The sequence below is a fragment of the Hypomesus nipponensis genome, chromosome 9, assembly GCF_054491055.1.
Source record: "Hypomesus nipponensis isolate SF chromosome 9, ASM5449105v1, whole genome shotgun sequence".
Classification (NCBI taxonomy): Eukaryota; Metazoa; Chordata; class Actinopteri; order Osmeriformes; family Osmeridae; genus Hypomesus; species Hypomesus nipponensis.
In genome coordinates, this window is record NC_140369.1 from 10794281 (window position 1) to 10808005 (window position 13725).

A 13725-nucleotide genomic window follows, 5' to 3' on the forward strand; every position below is an offset into this window, starting at 1 on the left:
CCTCTTACTGGCTGTTGCAAACAGCTCCTCCTCCTCCATCTCCCCCTCCACCACCACCTCCTCCTCCACCACCACCTCCTCCTTCTTCACCTCCACCTCGTCCTCCTTCAGCCCCACTGGCAGCAGGCCTTTTGCGTCTTTTATTGAGTAGCGGGTTGTTGGAGGTGTCCAAGTCTTTGATCATGACCTGGTCGTAGTCCACACGCATGGTGGCCAAGGCGCTGGTCATCTCCTCCTGCACACAGGACAACAGCAGCCGTTACACCGTGACAACAAGGGGCTTTAGCCCCATCTAGTGGTTGCTCTAAGAGCATGTCGCTACTGCCCGTCCCTTGCCAATCTACCAAGCACCGTAGCCATTGTGTACACAACACAAGGTGTCAGTGTTACACAGAAATTACAGTATCTCACCTTCACATCATCCCAGAGCTCTCTATCCTCCGTCAAAACACGAGAGGTGTGGAGGGGAGTTGGAGGGACCACCATAGACTGCTACAACATCACACACACACATTAATCAGACACAGTTTTTTTTTTTTACAAGAAGTAGACAGGAACAAATGCACAATGAGTATTCCCGGTAGGAGAGAAGCCTACATTGATCCAGGGGTGGTTCATAAACTGGCCAATGGTCATCCTCTCGGTAGGGTCAGTCTTCAACAGCTGGTTAATCAACTGTTTGGCTACAGACAGACAGACAGGTGCTTTGGATCCGTCAAAAAATCAAACTTTTATTTTTACATTAGCGAACTTCCGATGGTGAGCTTTTATCTTGAAAGGTGCTCAAGTCTCACGCATTCATCGTGAGACACCGAGTTGATAGCCGTCTCGAGTTATACAGAGTTACATGTAACCTACCAGCCAGAGAATCAGAAACACCACCAGCACAACACCAAGGACAAAAGTGGGTCCTGAGGTTAGACCAGTTGAGAAACACTGCTCTAGCCTAACAACCATAATGCACCTGCCACAAACCAACACAGCAGATTGGCTAAACACCTCTGTCCCTACTCTATCCCAACCTGTCCCCCACACACTGTCTTCCCCACCTTCCTCTGACACCTCAGCCCACTCTGGGGTGGGAAACTGGTACTGGCCCATCCGGATCCTCTGCTTCATCCCTGGAGAGATGGCCTGGCCCGTGTTGGAGTAGAACGGTGGAAACCCACAGAGCCTGGAACACACACACACATGGGCAGACACACACACACACACACACACATGTGCACACGCACACAGTGAGCTTATAGGTAAAGTCTGTGACTAAATGTGACAAGATTCCCCTCACCCAGATGCAGAATAGTGTAGTGACACAGAGTACTCACAGAATGTACATGATCACACCCAGAGACCACATATCACATGATTTGTCATATTTCTCTGGCCCAAGCACCTCAGGGGCTGACAGACAGATGGACAAAAAGATAAGCACACACACACACACATACACACACGTACACACACACATGCACACACACACAAACACACACATGCACACACACATGCACACACACAAACACACACATGTGCACACAGACAACAGAAACAGACATGCACAGAAACATTAAAAACCACAAGAGATGGAATACCCATCCATACATTTACAAGTGACATAACAAGTGTATTAGCAAGTCCTTACCAACATAGTAGGGGGTGTAACAGGGAGTCTGGAGAGAGTTGTGTAACGTGGTCTCTTTGGCAAAGCCAAAATCAGTCAACTTCAGCACAGCATTGCTCTCCTTGGTGTTGTAGAGCAGGTTTTCTGGCTGCAGTGTGTGAGTGTATATGTGTGTGTTTTTGTGTGTAAACAAGGTGTTTAGAAAGGTTTAAATGAAGAGCATCATTCAAGTCAGTAAGTGTTCCAATTCGTCAATGACAGTGATACCTTGATGTCTCTGTGAGCGATATCCATGTGGTGGAGATACTCAATGGCTGTGCCTATGTCCCTCATGATCTCTGAGGCCTCTGATGAACAGACGTCAGATCAACACAGATGCTGAAGCTTAGACCACAATACACACAGTGTACCACAGAGCAGCTGTGTGAAGCCTGGAGCATGTGCCTCACCTCTCTCTGTGAATGCCTGGTCCCCTCTGGCCTGTATACGACTGAACAGCTCCCCTCCCTCCATACTGACCCAGAATAACAGGAAGGAGACAGTAACCCAAGTGACACAGTTATGAGGCCTTACTCTCAATAAATGTATACTGTCTTTTTCTCGCAGGTTTCTAGAACAAGACAAGCATTGTGCTTCCGCAATTACTAGCTCCAATTCTACTGAGCCCACACACACTAACCCCAGCGAGGTTAGCATTGTTAACCTTCTCATTAGTGACATTTTTCCAATAGAATGACATCAAAAGGAATGTACCATGCTGTTCTGTGTATACTCACCACTCCATTATGATGAGCAGGCACTTCTTGCCCTGGTGGATGTTCTCGTACAGACTGAGGATCTGGACGATGTAAGGTCCTCCTGACACACGCCGATGGAGCTCGATCTCCCGCCTGGCTTTGGGACTGTCGTACAGAATCTGACAGAGAAGGACGACAGGAGGAAGGCAGAATCGAGTGTAATCAAAGATTTCCTTATACAGCATCTCCAATGACCTAAATAGGATCATTAAGTTAAGTGAGCCTCAACATGTGCTTGATGTCTGTAGGTTAAACAATCTCAGGGATCTGACGATCGATCCAGGAAAGAGGGAGTAAGTCTCTGTATTTCATTTAAACACTTTCTGTCAAGTGCACGTACACAATTTCTTCAAACCCCTTATTACATCACTACTAATACTATTATACCTCCATTTAAATGTGTTATTTTGGTAGAAATGTATTCCTGGAGAGGAGTTTAAGAAAGAGTGCTGAATTTCAGTTCAACATCAAGAATACCATTTAACCATTGTCAAAAGAGTAGGAAGAATTCTCAGACTGATGCCAAAACCTCCAAAGAATCCAATCACCTGACTCTAGTAAGGCATTCTGGGTCTGAGTTTCTGGTTTAGACCCAAACAACATTCAAGGTGATCCTCCTTGTCGTATTTAATTCTGGTATGCTTGGTCAAGCTGACAAATAATGTGGTAAACAATGTTTGCTTACTGTTCCAAGCAAAGCATGCACTGAACCTCAAGGGGTTAGTCATCCTGTTTTCATGGCAAATTGCGGGTGGGGACTGGAACAGCTATCTGGATTAAAAGCTCTGAATATACCCACTATTGCTGAATCATACTGAAAACGTTAAGGGGCATACAAAGCAGTTGCACAATGCACAGTGCTTGGAGAGATGGAAATCATAGAAAACTTCAGAGAACCTAAAAACACAGAATCAGGCAGCAGCACATTTAAGTAGACAGGGTCAGAAAGTTCTGGTCTGGACAGGGCACTAGTCACAACAATGACCAGTACTGTCCCAGCTGAACCTGTGTGTCAGAGTTCCAGACAGCACATCACTGCTATCCCCAGACACTTCCATTGTCAGGCCAGGAGACTAACCAAGTTATGAAGCTCCCCTGGCTCCCTTTCCAACCTGCTGGCACACACACACACACACACACACACACACACACACACACACACACACACACACACACACACACACAGACACAGACAGAGTATAGCCTACCTTTAGAGCACATTTCTTGCCTGTCTTCTTGCAGTAACATTCCAGCACTTTGCCAGTAATACCCAGACCCAGTACTTGAGATGTTAGTTTGTAGTCGTCTGTTACCACATTCCGTTTAAACTCCAGTTTGGGAGAAACGGGTAGCTGAAAATGTGTGGGACCATTGACGATGTCATCCTCTGGGATGAGCAAAGAATCCGGAGTCCCTGGAGTCTGATGTATCAGTTGCATCTCCTTTCCATTCCCGTTACCGGTATCTTGCATGATTCAGGAAAGTAAAACTGGGTACGAGGACTGCTTGGCCACAACAAATGTCACTGGCGTACAGTCACCGCTGACCACCGCTCTTGGCCAATCAAAAACAAAAAAATAAGCCTTTTTCCGCTTTCACTGTCTCGCTTTCGAGGAGTCGAAAATATTGTGCGTCAGACCCTGTACGAATATCCATATACTATTTCAGATACTATGGACTTTTAGTTGTATTACCCACTGATGCGTTCAACAGATGATATAGAACACTGTGGAGATGGGTTGCCACTTTTAAGGTTCCACAATTGCACATTTCAGCAAACCGTTTCCCTCTAATAGTTTACACAATGATTTGGTTCACACTCAACAAGGCCGGCCATAATGAATGAACATCTAACCGAATAAAAAAACATATAAATATTTAACGGTCAGACATCCGGCCTGGATCATTTTATCTTCTTCGTTCCTCCCTGCCCGTCCTCTGGTATGGGTGCACCGAAGTCTCCAAGTCACTTACGTCAGCGCAGGACAGCTCAAGTTCACGACGGTGTTTACCTTAAAGGGGCCACTACGCCCAAAGGAACAGTGGATAGCTGGTATGGTGCAGTCTAGTGTATAAGAAAGTAGAGAATACAGAGTATACCCCCTTCTTTCAAAAACATTTTTTATTCACACATCGTAAAAAAAAAACATTTTTAGAGTATATCCTCAGTTCCCACTACACTGGTGAAGATAAAAAATTACTCTTCATAAATACTTCAATATGCCAGTGATTACCTCCAAAAACGAAATAAACATCATTTGGTATAATACGCACTCAATAGAAAAATTAATGTTGGATCAATCGAGAGGATTGACCTAGATCTACAGAGTGTAGGCCTTATGTCCATCGATGTCTCCTGAGGTGGAGTATCCTTGGCTGTTAATGGGCCAGTTCCCACGGCTGGGAGCTGGAGAGCGGACAATGTGCTGGAAGAGAACTTCCTGAGGGGAAATGCCCACCTGGGGCAGGTAGAGTCTAACATGGTCACCCTGGCCAGGCCAGAAAGCATGAGGGTTGGCACGTCTGTAGGAGGGCTCCTTGTTTCTGATTCAAATTCCACACACATACATTGTATTAGATTCCAGATACTATGTTAACTTGTGGTTTGAATACATTCGCAAAATAAAATAAAATCAAGTGATCAACTCAACTCAATCGATGCACAAAGTTCCTGAATATTGAAAATGTACCCACACTGTTACTCCTTAAGGATGTGTCATGCCTACCTGGACATATGAATATACTCCTCCCTGGTCATCCAACACTCAGTCTTATGCCCAACCTCAGCAAGACCAGTAGACAGCGTCATCATCTTGGGCTTGCGGTGGACTGATCTTCTGGAGGGGTACACAGGCCTGGGAAGGGAAAGGGGAGGTGTTATGTGACAATGTGACATACACATGAAATACAGTCTGTGCCGTGCATTGCTGTTAATAACTGTGTTATTATCCCGTTGTTAGTGTTATTATACTACCATCTATAACTCACATCAGTTTGGAGACTTTGTGTGTGGCTGCTTCCTCTTGGCTATCTTGCTCTTCCTTCTCATCCTGGGGGGTGGCTCCATGGTCCCAGCTGAGCCGGCCCCTCAGACGGCCCCCACAGCCTGGGAGCGGGGTGGACCCCGCCTGCCTCAGTACAGGACGCTCTGGACCCCTCACGTTACAATCCCCCGGGTGCAGGAGCACTGGAGAGCACACAATGTTTGGATTGAAATACTTTTGATCCTTCTCAAAGGCGATGGTCATAAGCATATGTACTCAAGCAGCTGAGGTAAATGTGTTGCAGATAGCCAATGATATATATATTTTTTAGATCAGTTGCATTAGCAGTATTAGTTCTAAGTTTGGATGTCTCATGCTTGTCTGTGTACTGCATGTCTGTATTGTCTGGCTCACCTTTCTCCAATGAGGACTGACTGACAGAAACTCCCTTTTTGCGACACTGATCCAGTGTATCCAGGTACTCCCCTAAACACTGCCTCCTGAAGCGGTCCACAGCCAGGCCTGTGCTCCCCCCAGAGAGGACGGCTGGGAGTGGGCGTCCTGCCTGGGATCACTCTGGCATAGCATCCTCATGATAGCCAGCACCTCGTCATCACGCATGCCCTCCTGGAAACAAGGAACAAGAGGTCAGGATACCAGTGGACAGATTTGAACCACAGCGCCATTCTAATTCAAGTGACAGGCCATTCCTATATAGGAGAGTCAGGTGGCTGAGCGGTTAGGGAATCGGGCTAGTAATCAGAAGGTCGCTGGTTCAATTTCCGGCCGTGCCAAATGACGTTGTGCCCTTGGGCAAGGCACTTCACCCTACTTGCCTCGGGGGGGAATGTCCCTGTACTTACTGTAACTTGCTCTGGATAAGAGCGTCTGCTAAATGAGTAAATGTAAATATAATCTCCAACCGTGAAAAGACAACACACCTTGTGTTGTCGAAACCCGAGATGAAGGGGCAACTTACACAAAGAAAAATAGATTGACACCAGTGAACAAGGCCAGCGTTCTTTAAGCCCAGCTCAACAGTAGCTCTAATCCCTCACCATCCCCCTGGAGCGCCGGTGCTGCAGGATGCAAGCCTGCTCCTCCTGCGACCGCGGTGGCGTACTCGGACACAGCTCAGCTTTGATGTGGGACAGTCGCTGCGGACAGTGGTGACCCGTCCGAGCTAGCAGAGATCTCTGGTTCCATAGCTGTTGCTCTGAGATACATGGACAGAAGTGGATGAACAAAAATGAAGTGAGGGGGTGAGTGAAGGGCGGCACTGACAAGGGTTAATTTTATAGCTGTAATTCAGGATTAGAACTGGTGTTGAATAGGCTACATACCTGGAAGACAAGGTGCATTCTGCTCACTGATCCTCACATTCTCTGTCTCTCCCATGGCAACCCCCCTCTCCAGGCAAGTGCCCTCTGGCAAGTACACAGGAAGATCATCTGTCTCTGCCAGACTGCAGTTGGCATTGCTTGTCCTAGTCACAATGTCCTGGCTCCAAGCCTTGATATCCTCAGCCAGGTTCTTCACTGTCAATGAGTCCCCCTCCCTTCCGATCAGACAGGACACCAGCTTATCCAGGCGCCCACGAGCCATCGGGATTCCCTCCTGGTCACAAATACACTTGATTGTTAGATCATAGATCACAATTTGGGTTCAGGCAATTAAAGTCTTGTATTAGATAAATACCTTCTCCAAAGCAGATCGCAGGTCCTCCCGGCTAATGATCTTCCCGGTGCCAAGTTTGTCTAGACGTTTGGCTATCTTATTCGTGCACAACTCGTTGGTGAGATACCGTTTAATTTCTTTCAGTTTGCTCTGCTGGGAATTAGGCCTACCCTTCCACTCCCTTAAATCAGTGTTCCAAAGCGTTGGACGAGTCTCGAGGGCAACTGCTCCGCTCTAGAGAGAAAAAAACTTTTTTGAACTCGTCTTAAATGTGTTCAGAACTTTTAGCAAGCTATATAGACAATACAAACGAATCCCACCTTGCAAGTAGCCTATCTGGGGATGAATACAAAAAAAAACTCCAAACCTTTGGTGAGGGAGTTTTCTCTGTGTTTTTCTCTCTCTCAACTACAAGCATTTCAAGCTCGGTTATTGTTGGCTTGGCGTGAAGCCACTTTGACAAGTTCCCGATATTATCGAGCTCCTTGCGAAAGACCCTCCGTTGCTCAACCCAGTCTCGATGATTAGCAACATCTTTTCCTGGTAGCATAGTCGTCAGCAATGCCCCGTGGTGGTCTCGGTCCCCTAATCCAGGCGCAACCTCAGGAACACTTCGATTTTTGCTACTCATCTGCTTCGAAGGCACCTGAATGGAATTCAACCTACGCATTGGTTGTGCGATAATAACCCTGTTTCGAGTTTTCGCTGGGCCGAACGCTCTGCATGCCATCTTGTAAAAATATGTCTGTGATAAGTCTCTCTTTTTAATTCCTTTTAGTTGCTCTTCTATCTTCAAGTCAACCATATTTACTATGGGATTGGTTGACATTATACATCTAGGTTAAAAATACATTAGGCTTTCAGGGACGTGGATTCACAGACCCAGTCAGTTATTTTCGTGGGCCCTGTCTGGGGCTTGTTTACGCATGGTAACCATGGCAATAGTCCTTGTATTGCGCAACGCCATTCCTTGTTAGAATTCTACAAAACAATTCAGTCTACACCAGAGAAAATAGGCCTACATGTACATCCAAGAAAAATTGGTTCGTGTATTTTTTCTTTAAGTTGAACGCAGTAATAGCCACAGCCACACTACAGTCATCTATAAGCATTATAGCATATGTTAATTTATTGTTAATAAAACTAGTTCACTAAACTAAGGCAGTTGATGAACATACATTGGGGGTTTCCTTCTGATGTTTATACATTTATCAAGTTGATTGGCATGAATGACAAGTTGTTACAATTGTTCTCTGCAGTGTTCTCTGAGTTAGGTGTGGGCTATCCCTGTAGGGCACGGTCCAACACATTCTCATCTTGAACAGGAAAGGGCATAGTGACACGCAATTGCTGCTGCGTCTCCATAGTGCGCTGAATGGTCTCGTAGGCGTTAGAGTTCCCAGACCAGCACCGCCGAGCCACCTGGAGGAACCAGACAAACGAAGGTTAGAGTAGAGCAAGAAGTGAATACTGTAGCTACCGATCCCACACAATACTACAGGCTTTTGACACATTCTAATGATTTCATGTGTCATTAACCTGTGATTGGCCCAACACAGATTAGATCCTTCACACATCCTGTTTAGGGCCTTACCCCATTGGACACATCCCAGTTTAGCATGAGAGTGGCCCGCTTGGCTGCCTCTCTGGATCCGTCCAGAAGCAGGCCAAAGCCTCCGTTGATCACCTCACCCCTGGAGGGACACACAGCAATCTGTTTCAGGTTCTCTCCAAAGTGTGTTATTTGTGGGCTTTGTGTTGTACATCAGGGACCCTTTCATGCATGATGGACTGGATAGATAAAGGAGGCAGGACTCAGACCTTACCAGCCAACTCCTCCTCCGTTGTGCAGGGAAACCCAGGTTGCTCCTCGGAATGCATCGCCTACAAAGTTGTGGACAGCCATGTCTGGCAGGGGGAGAGATGGAGCGTGTCATGGTCACGCTGTTTGATCGATCTAACATCTGCTGTGGTTATAGTAGATTCATACTACTGTCATTTACAGGCAAATTATTCTAGCATGTTTGATCATTGGTTGAACTGTGTGTAGAACTGTGGTGCACCTGCGCAGAAGGCTGACCCATCATACACATTGGAGGTCTCTCTAAAGGGGCTGTCTGTGCCACTGACATCATGATGGTCTCTGCTGATAACAACAGGAGCCTAGACAGAAGTGGTACACTTCAGTGAATAATGTTCACTGAACCCTAAGCCAAACACTATAGAGCCTTATAGCATGGACAGAATAAAAATGTAACACAAAATACATTTTACCGAAACCCTTCCATCAGCAATAGCTTGATTGATGGCTAAGGCGATGCAGACTCTGCCTTTCTGGTCTGAGTAGAGGATCCTGGCTTGGGAACCCACCACCTACACACGCACAGGCACCAAGTCAACCACAGCGTTTATATCATGACAATTTGCACGATAAGATTAGAGTTGTGTGAATGATTGAAAAGACTCTACCATGTTGTGTTTTCCCGCCTCACGGATCCAGCGGATGTTGTCATCATACTGCTGCCGCACACGCTCAGTCACGTTTGCGCTGATCTCCTCCAGGACGGTGGCGGCAATGTCATCAGTCAGCGCCAGGTCACAGGGTTTCCCAGAAGTGCAGACCCAGCGGAAGGGCCCAAAACCCAGGGAAAATATGTCACTGAGGGGAGAAGAGTCTATGGTTTGTGTACAAATCTATAGGGGTTCAGAGATTTCATATTTCCATAGGATCTCCGACAGTCTATGCCTGGTTGTAGACCCTTTATTGCTCAATGCCTGCTTAAAGCATGACTTTCTAAAACCCTCACCCCATGATGTGCTGCACGTAGGAGGGGTAGCGGAACTCAGTGGCTCCACCTCCACTCATCTCTATCTCTGCCCCTGAAAACAGAGAGACGGAAACCAGCTTAACTGTCCACCTGTGAAAATCGACCCAGCAGTGTTGTGGTGCGTGTTTTCCTCTGAGTACTGTGAGACTAACCAGCTCTCTTGGCCTCCAGAAGAAAGGCATTGCCATAGTCCCAGAAGAACATTCCGGCATCTGACAGCTTGTTGATGGCTGCTACCTGCCTACACAGACTGGAAAAAGAGAAAGATAGATTATCCTCTTACCCATTAACAAAAACAGACCTACTTTTGTCCCTCTCACTTTCTATTAAATAACCACATTTATCTATAGATTTATGTTAATCCTTTTAATTGAATATAAAGCACAACTGAATCATTATCAGCCTTAATGTGGTGTGTTTGTCAAAATTCCGTTCTGACCTCTCGTGCACCATTGTGTGGAAGCGACTGGGGTCGGTGGTCATGACTTGGTTGGCTTGGCGGAGGGTAAGCTGGACAGGGTAATAACCTCCACTGAAGGGGTTGTGAAGCGAAGTCTGGTCAGAACCCAGGTCCACAAGCAGCTCCCCTGTAGTCTCATACTCCTTCAACAGTCTCTCCCTGTCACCGGGGAGATGATGGAATGGTCTAAATACTGAAGCAATACAATGTGATTCTGACCTGGGTAATGATACTTTATATGTGAATGCCATCTCCTACTTACCATAGGTCCACTATATTGCCATGGTAACCCAGACTGAGTGGAGTATTTGTGGTCTTACACTCTCTGTAGAATCACAAGGACAATCTAGTACTGAAACTAACAGTATGAAGACACAACAAATATACACAGGCTACATTGTCACTGGTTAAGGATGTGAATTTCTGAAGGTTTTCTGCTGTCACAATTTACATTTACAATGTTACCTAATGCGCTGGATGCATTGATCCATATCACTGGTGACCTCCATCAACCAGCCCTGCTCATGCCTCTTCTTCAAAGGAGCCTCATCCACCTAGAGTAGACCCAGTCATCACCAAACCACAGATTGTTTAAACATACTGATCTTAAATTGATTTTTAAACATCAGTCATTATAATACAACTAACCGGTCATTTGTAAGATCCTTATTGGGTTAACTGACCTCAGCAATAACTCCTATACAGCCAGCGATGACAGCTGCCTTGGCCTGAGCACCGCTCATGCCCCCCAGGCCTGAGGTCACAAACACACGGCCCTGCATGTCCCCTGACCCGAGGTATCTCCGTCCTGCATTTAACAGTGTCAGCTACAGAGAGGGAGAGAGAGATAAAGGGAAATTAAACCAATATCAAGGGTTTCCAAGGTATTAGCACCTCTTACTGTTGACTGAGTGGACTCACCAGGGTGCCGTGGACAATCCCCTGAGGCCCAATGTAGCAATAACTACCAGCAGTCATCTGACCATACCTGGGAATCACACACACTTATAAATGTGGTCAACATGGGAGAAAACTCACAGGAGAAGAGGGGCAGGAGTATATAAGATGAGGACTTACATTGATACTCCTAGAGCAAACATCTTTTCATACTGTTCTCTTGAGGAGTAATTTGGGATGACCTGAGAAGGGCATAAGATGGAAAAAAACATGTAACATGAAACAACCAATCTGATATCAGCACATGGCGGTGAGGAGATGTGTCAGCCTTACCATTCCGTTGGTGATGATGGCGCGTGGAGAGGAGGGCAGGCTGGGAAACAGCCCCATCGGGTGACCACTGTACATTACCAAAGTCTGCTCCTCTGTCATCTCACTCAGGTAGTGCATCACCAGACGGAACTACACACACAAACACACACACACAAACACGTAGACATGTACACACACTAAGTCAGAACATATGTATTCTTAGCTGCTCAAAAAAGGCAAATTCATTTGACCAGGACCATTTCGCCCAAGGCTTACCTGGGCCCAGTTACTGAACACTTGTCCATTTCCTCCATAGGTGACCAGCTCTTGAGGATACTGAACAAAAGAGGTACAGAGTAAAGAGGTCAAGACTCTTATGGAGACATGATACATCATTGTAATGTCTGACATTCAGTTCTGTGACAACTGTATCACTGCCCACAGCATTTGGATAGTGCATGTTTGGACGTGCACTTTTAACAGGGTAATAGCATTGGTGTATACAGCATGACAAATAGCCCTGCCCATGTTGGCCTTTAAGGCTAGGGTTGCCAGGAGGAGGGGAGCTGATGAGAGAATAGTTACCTGGGCTACTGCTGGATCCAGGTTGTTCATTATCATGAGCATGATGGAGGCTGCTTGACGTGTTCGACAGGGGTACTGGTCTATTGGGTAAGCCCTGAGGGATCGCACACACAAACACAGAATACACCATGAATGTGATGTGGGGGTGGTTCTCAAGTATGTGTGTCACCGCAGGTCTGTGAAAGGGAGATTACATGAAAGCTCTGAACTTAACACGTATATGACATCACCTCATCAGAATGCGGGGACAGAAACGGTACATGTAGATGTGTCCATACTGTCTGAGCTCCTGGGCAAACTCAGCAGCCAGCGTGGAGTGGTGAGAAGGAGGGAAGTAACGCAGGGAGTTCCTCAAGGCCAGCTAAACAGAGAGGGAGAGACAGAAAGATTTAGTTGCAGTTTGAATATTGGCTAGATATTTTTGTATTTCTTTATATGCAAGGTGTATGTGTATGGAACCCGCATAATGCCTAAAGGAGACGGCACTAACAAATCTTCAACCCTCTCTCTTTTGTGTTCACAACAGTTGGAACACCTCTCTTATCTCTATTAATCATTGACTGTGGTCTTTGCTCCTAATTTGAAGTCAAGAAGAATCTGCTTTTTTGGGAGAAAACATGAGCTAGTCTTTAACCCCAATGCGGGTGCTCAGCATGATATCATACCAATCATTTATTTGGCGTGTTTTCTACTACTTTCATAAACAATCATCACACTTTTGTCATCCTATCAGGATTATATGATTTGTAGAGAGTACAAAAGCTGTTGGAAATGTACATAGTGGATCAAGAACTTCTCTTTGAAAGCGAATCTATCCTACATAAATCCAACAGATATAGTATTTACTCACCCGCTCCTCGTCTGGCGTGAGGTTGGGGGTCCGGACAGGTGCATGTGGTATGCTGGGATCTCGACCCTGGTTGACAGGCATGGGGTCCAAGGGAAGCCCACTACAAATCTCCTTCAGGTTTGACATCATATATGCTGTGCAGTCACACTTGGAGATGAGAGATCAGGTTGGTGAAAGGGCAGCTCTGAACCTCACTGCAGTGTCCAAAGTCTTAGAAAAGCACCCTCTGTCTTTAGAACAGCTACCTGTATACGTTGGGGTGGGGGTCACCCTCATGTCTCTTTCATTGGCTGTTTGGGTTTTTGGGCTGCCAATAGCAGGGGTGGAACAGAGCAGTGTGTCTGGAAATTATTGACCTAATGCTGAACATGTTGTCACACACACTTCAGTGGACAAACACTGTAGATGATCTCTGACCTCCCTGGCTAAAATATGTAACTGTTACACACAAAAAACCTCATTCACATCAACATGTCACAGAAACCTTTGACCAGCATGGGGGCCAGTGCCTCTGTAACAACAAGCTTGGACCCCCTCGTGGCCCTAAATGTAGAGTTTGAACAATTATTAACTTGGTCTTTTTCCTGTTAATGTCTGTAATGCAGTGAGGAAAATTATGAAAGCAATAATGTTTCATGTAACTGGCCCCTCTAACAATACTACTAGCCCCAGCTAGGATTCCTGCAGTCTACATCAGCTTAAAACATTCCTATGTAA

At 46.1% G+C, this 13725-nt stretch overlaps 3 protein-coding genes across 6 annotated transcripts; all 3 read right to left on the minus strand.

Annotated features, from left to right (window-relative positions):
- Positions 1–4: 4 nt before the first annotated feature.
- LOC146272872 (MAP kinase-activated protein kinase 2-like) lies at positions 5–4379 on the minus strand. The gene is made up of 10 exons (XM_084705735.1): positions 3624–4379; positions 2395–2534; positions 2068–2132; positions 1886–1965; positions 1640–1766; positions 1326–1401; positions 1050–1174; positions 598–683; positions 412–492; positions 5–235 (listed from the first exon to the last, which is right to left on the minus strand). Exons 1-10 carry the CDS (start codon positions 3885–3887, stop codon positions 5–7), a joined length of 1275 nt encoding a protein of 424 aa, XP_084561861.1. The 5' UTR covers positions 3888–4379.
- Positions 4380–4519: 140 nt separating this feature from the next.
- Positions 4520–8052, minus strand: efcab12 (EF-hand calcium binding domain 12). The gene is made up of 8 exons (XM_084705482.1): positions 7444–8052; positions 7098–7310; positions 6743–7016; positions 6458–6615; positions 5814–6026; positions 5404–5602; positions 5142–5270; positions 4520–4959 (listed from the first exon to the last, which is right to left on the minus strand). The coding sequence occupies exons 1-5, from the start codon at positions 7903–7905 to the stop codon at positions 5886–5888; spliced, it is 1248 nt and encodes a 415-aa protein (XP_084561608.1). The 5' UTR covers positions 7906–8052; the 3' UTR covers positions 4520–4959; positions 5142–5270; positions 5404–5602; positions 5814–5885.
- Positions 8053–8174: 122 nt separating this feature from the next.
- uroc1 (urocanate hydratase 1) lies at positions 8175–13651 on the minus strand. Of its 4 annotated transcripts, none has more exons than XR_014766630.1 (19): positions 13009–13441; positions 12389–12519; positions 12159–12252; positions 11850–11909; positions 11595–11723; positions 11442–11503; positions 11286–11352; positions 11048–11191; positions 10830–10918; positions 10627–10689; positions 10344–10523; positions 10057–10154; positions 9884–9956; positions 9546–9735; positions 9351–9449; positions 9140–9239; positions 8903–9040; positions 8671–8770; positions 8175–8498 (listed from the first exon to the last, which is right to left on the minus strand). XR_014766630.1 is itself a non-coding variant. In XM_084705475.1 (19 exons), the coding sequence occupies exons 1-19, from the start codon at positions 13135–13137 to the stop codon at positions 8358–8360; spliced, it is 2031 nt and encodes a 676-aa protein (XP_084561601.1). In that variant the 5' UTR covers positions 13138–13237; the 3' UTR covers positions 8175–8357. The 4 variants fall into 4 exon arrangements, 2 of the variants coding, with proteins under 2 accessions (XP_084561601.1, XP_084561602.1); XR_014766629.1 differs by having other exon boundaries at positions 8903–9043; XM_084705475.1 differs by having other exon boundaries at positions 8903–8984; positions 13009–13237.
- Between the last annotated feature and the right edge of the window lie 74 nt (positions 13652–13725).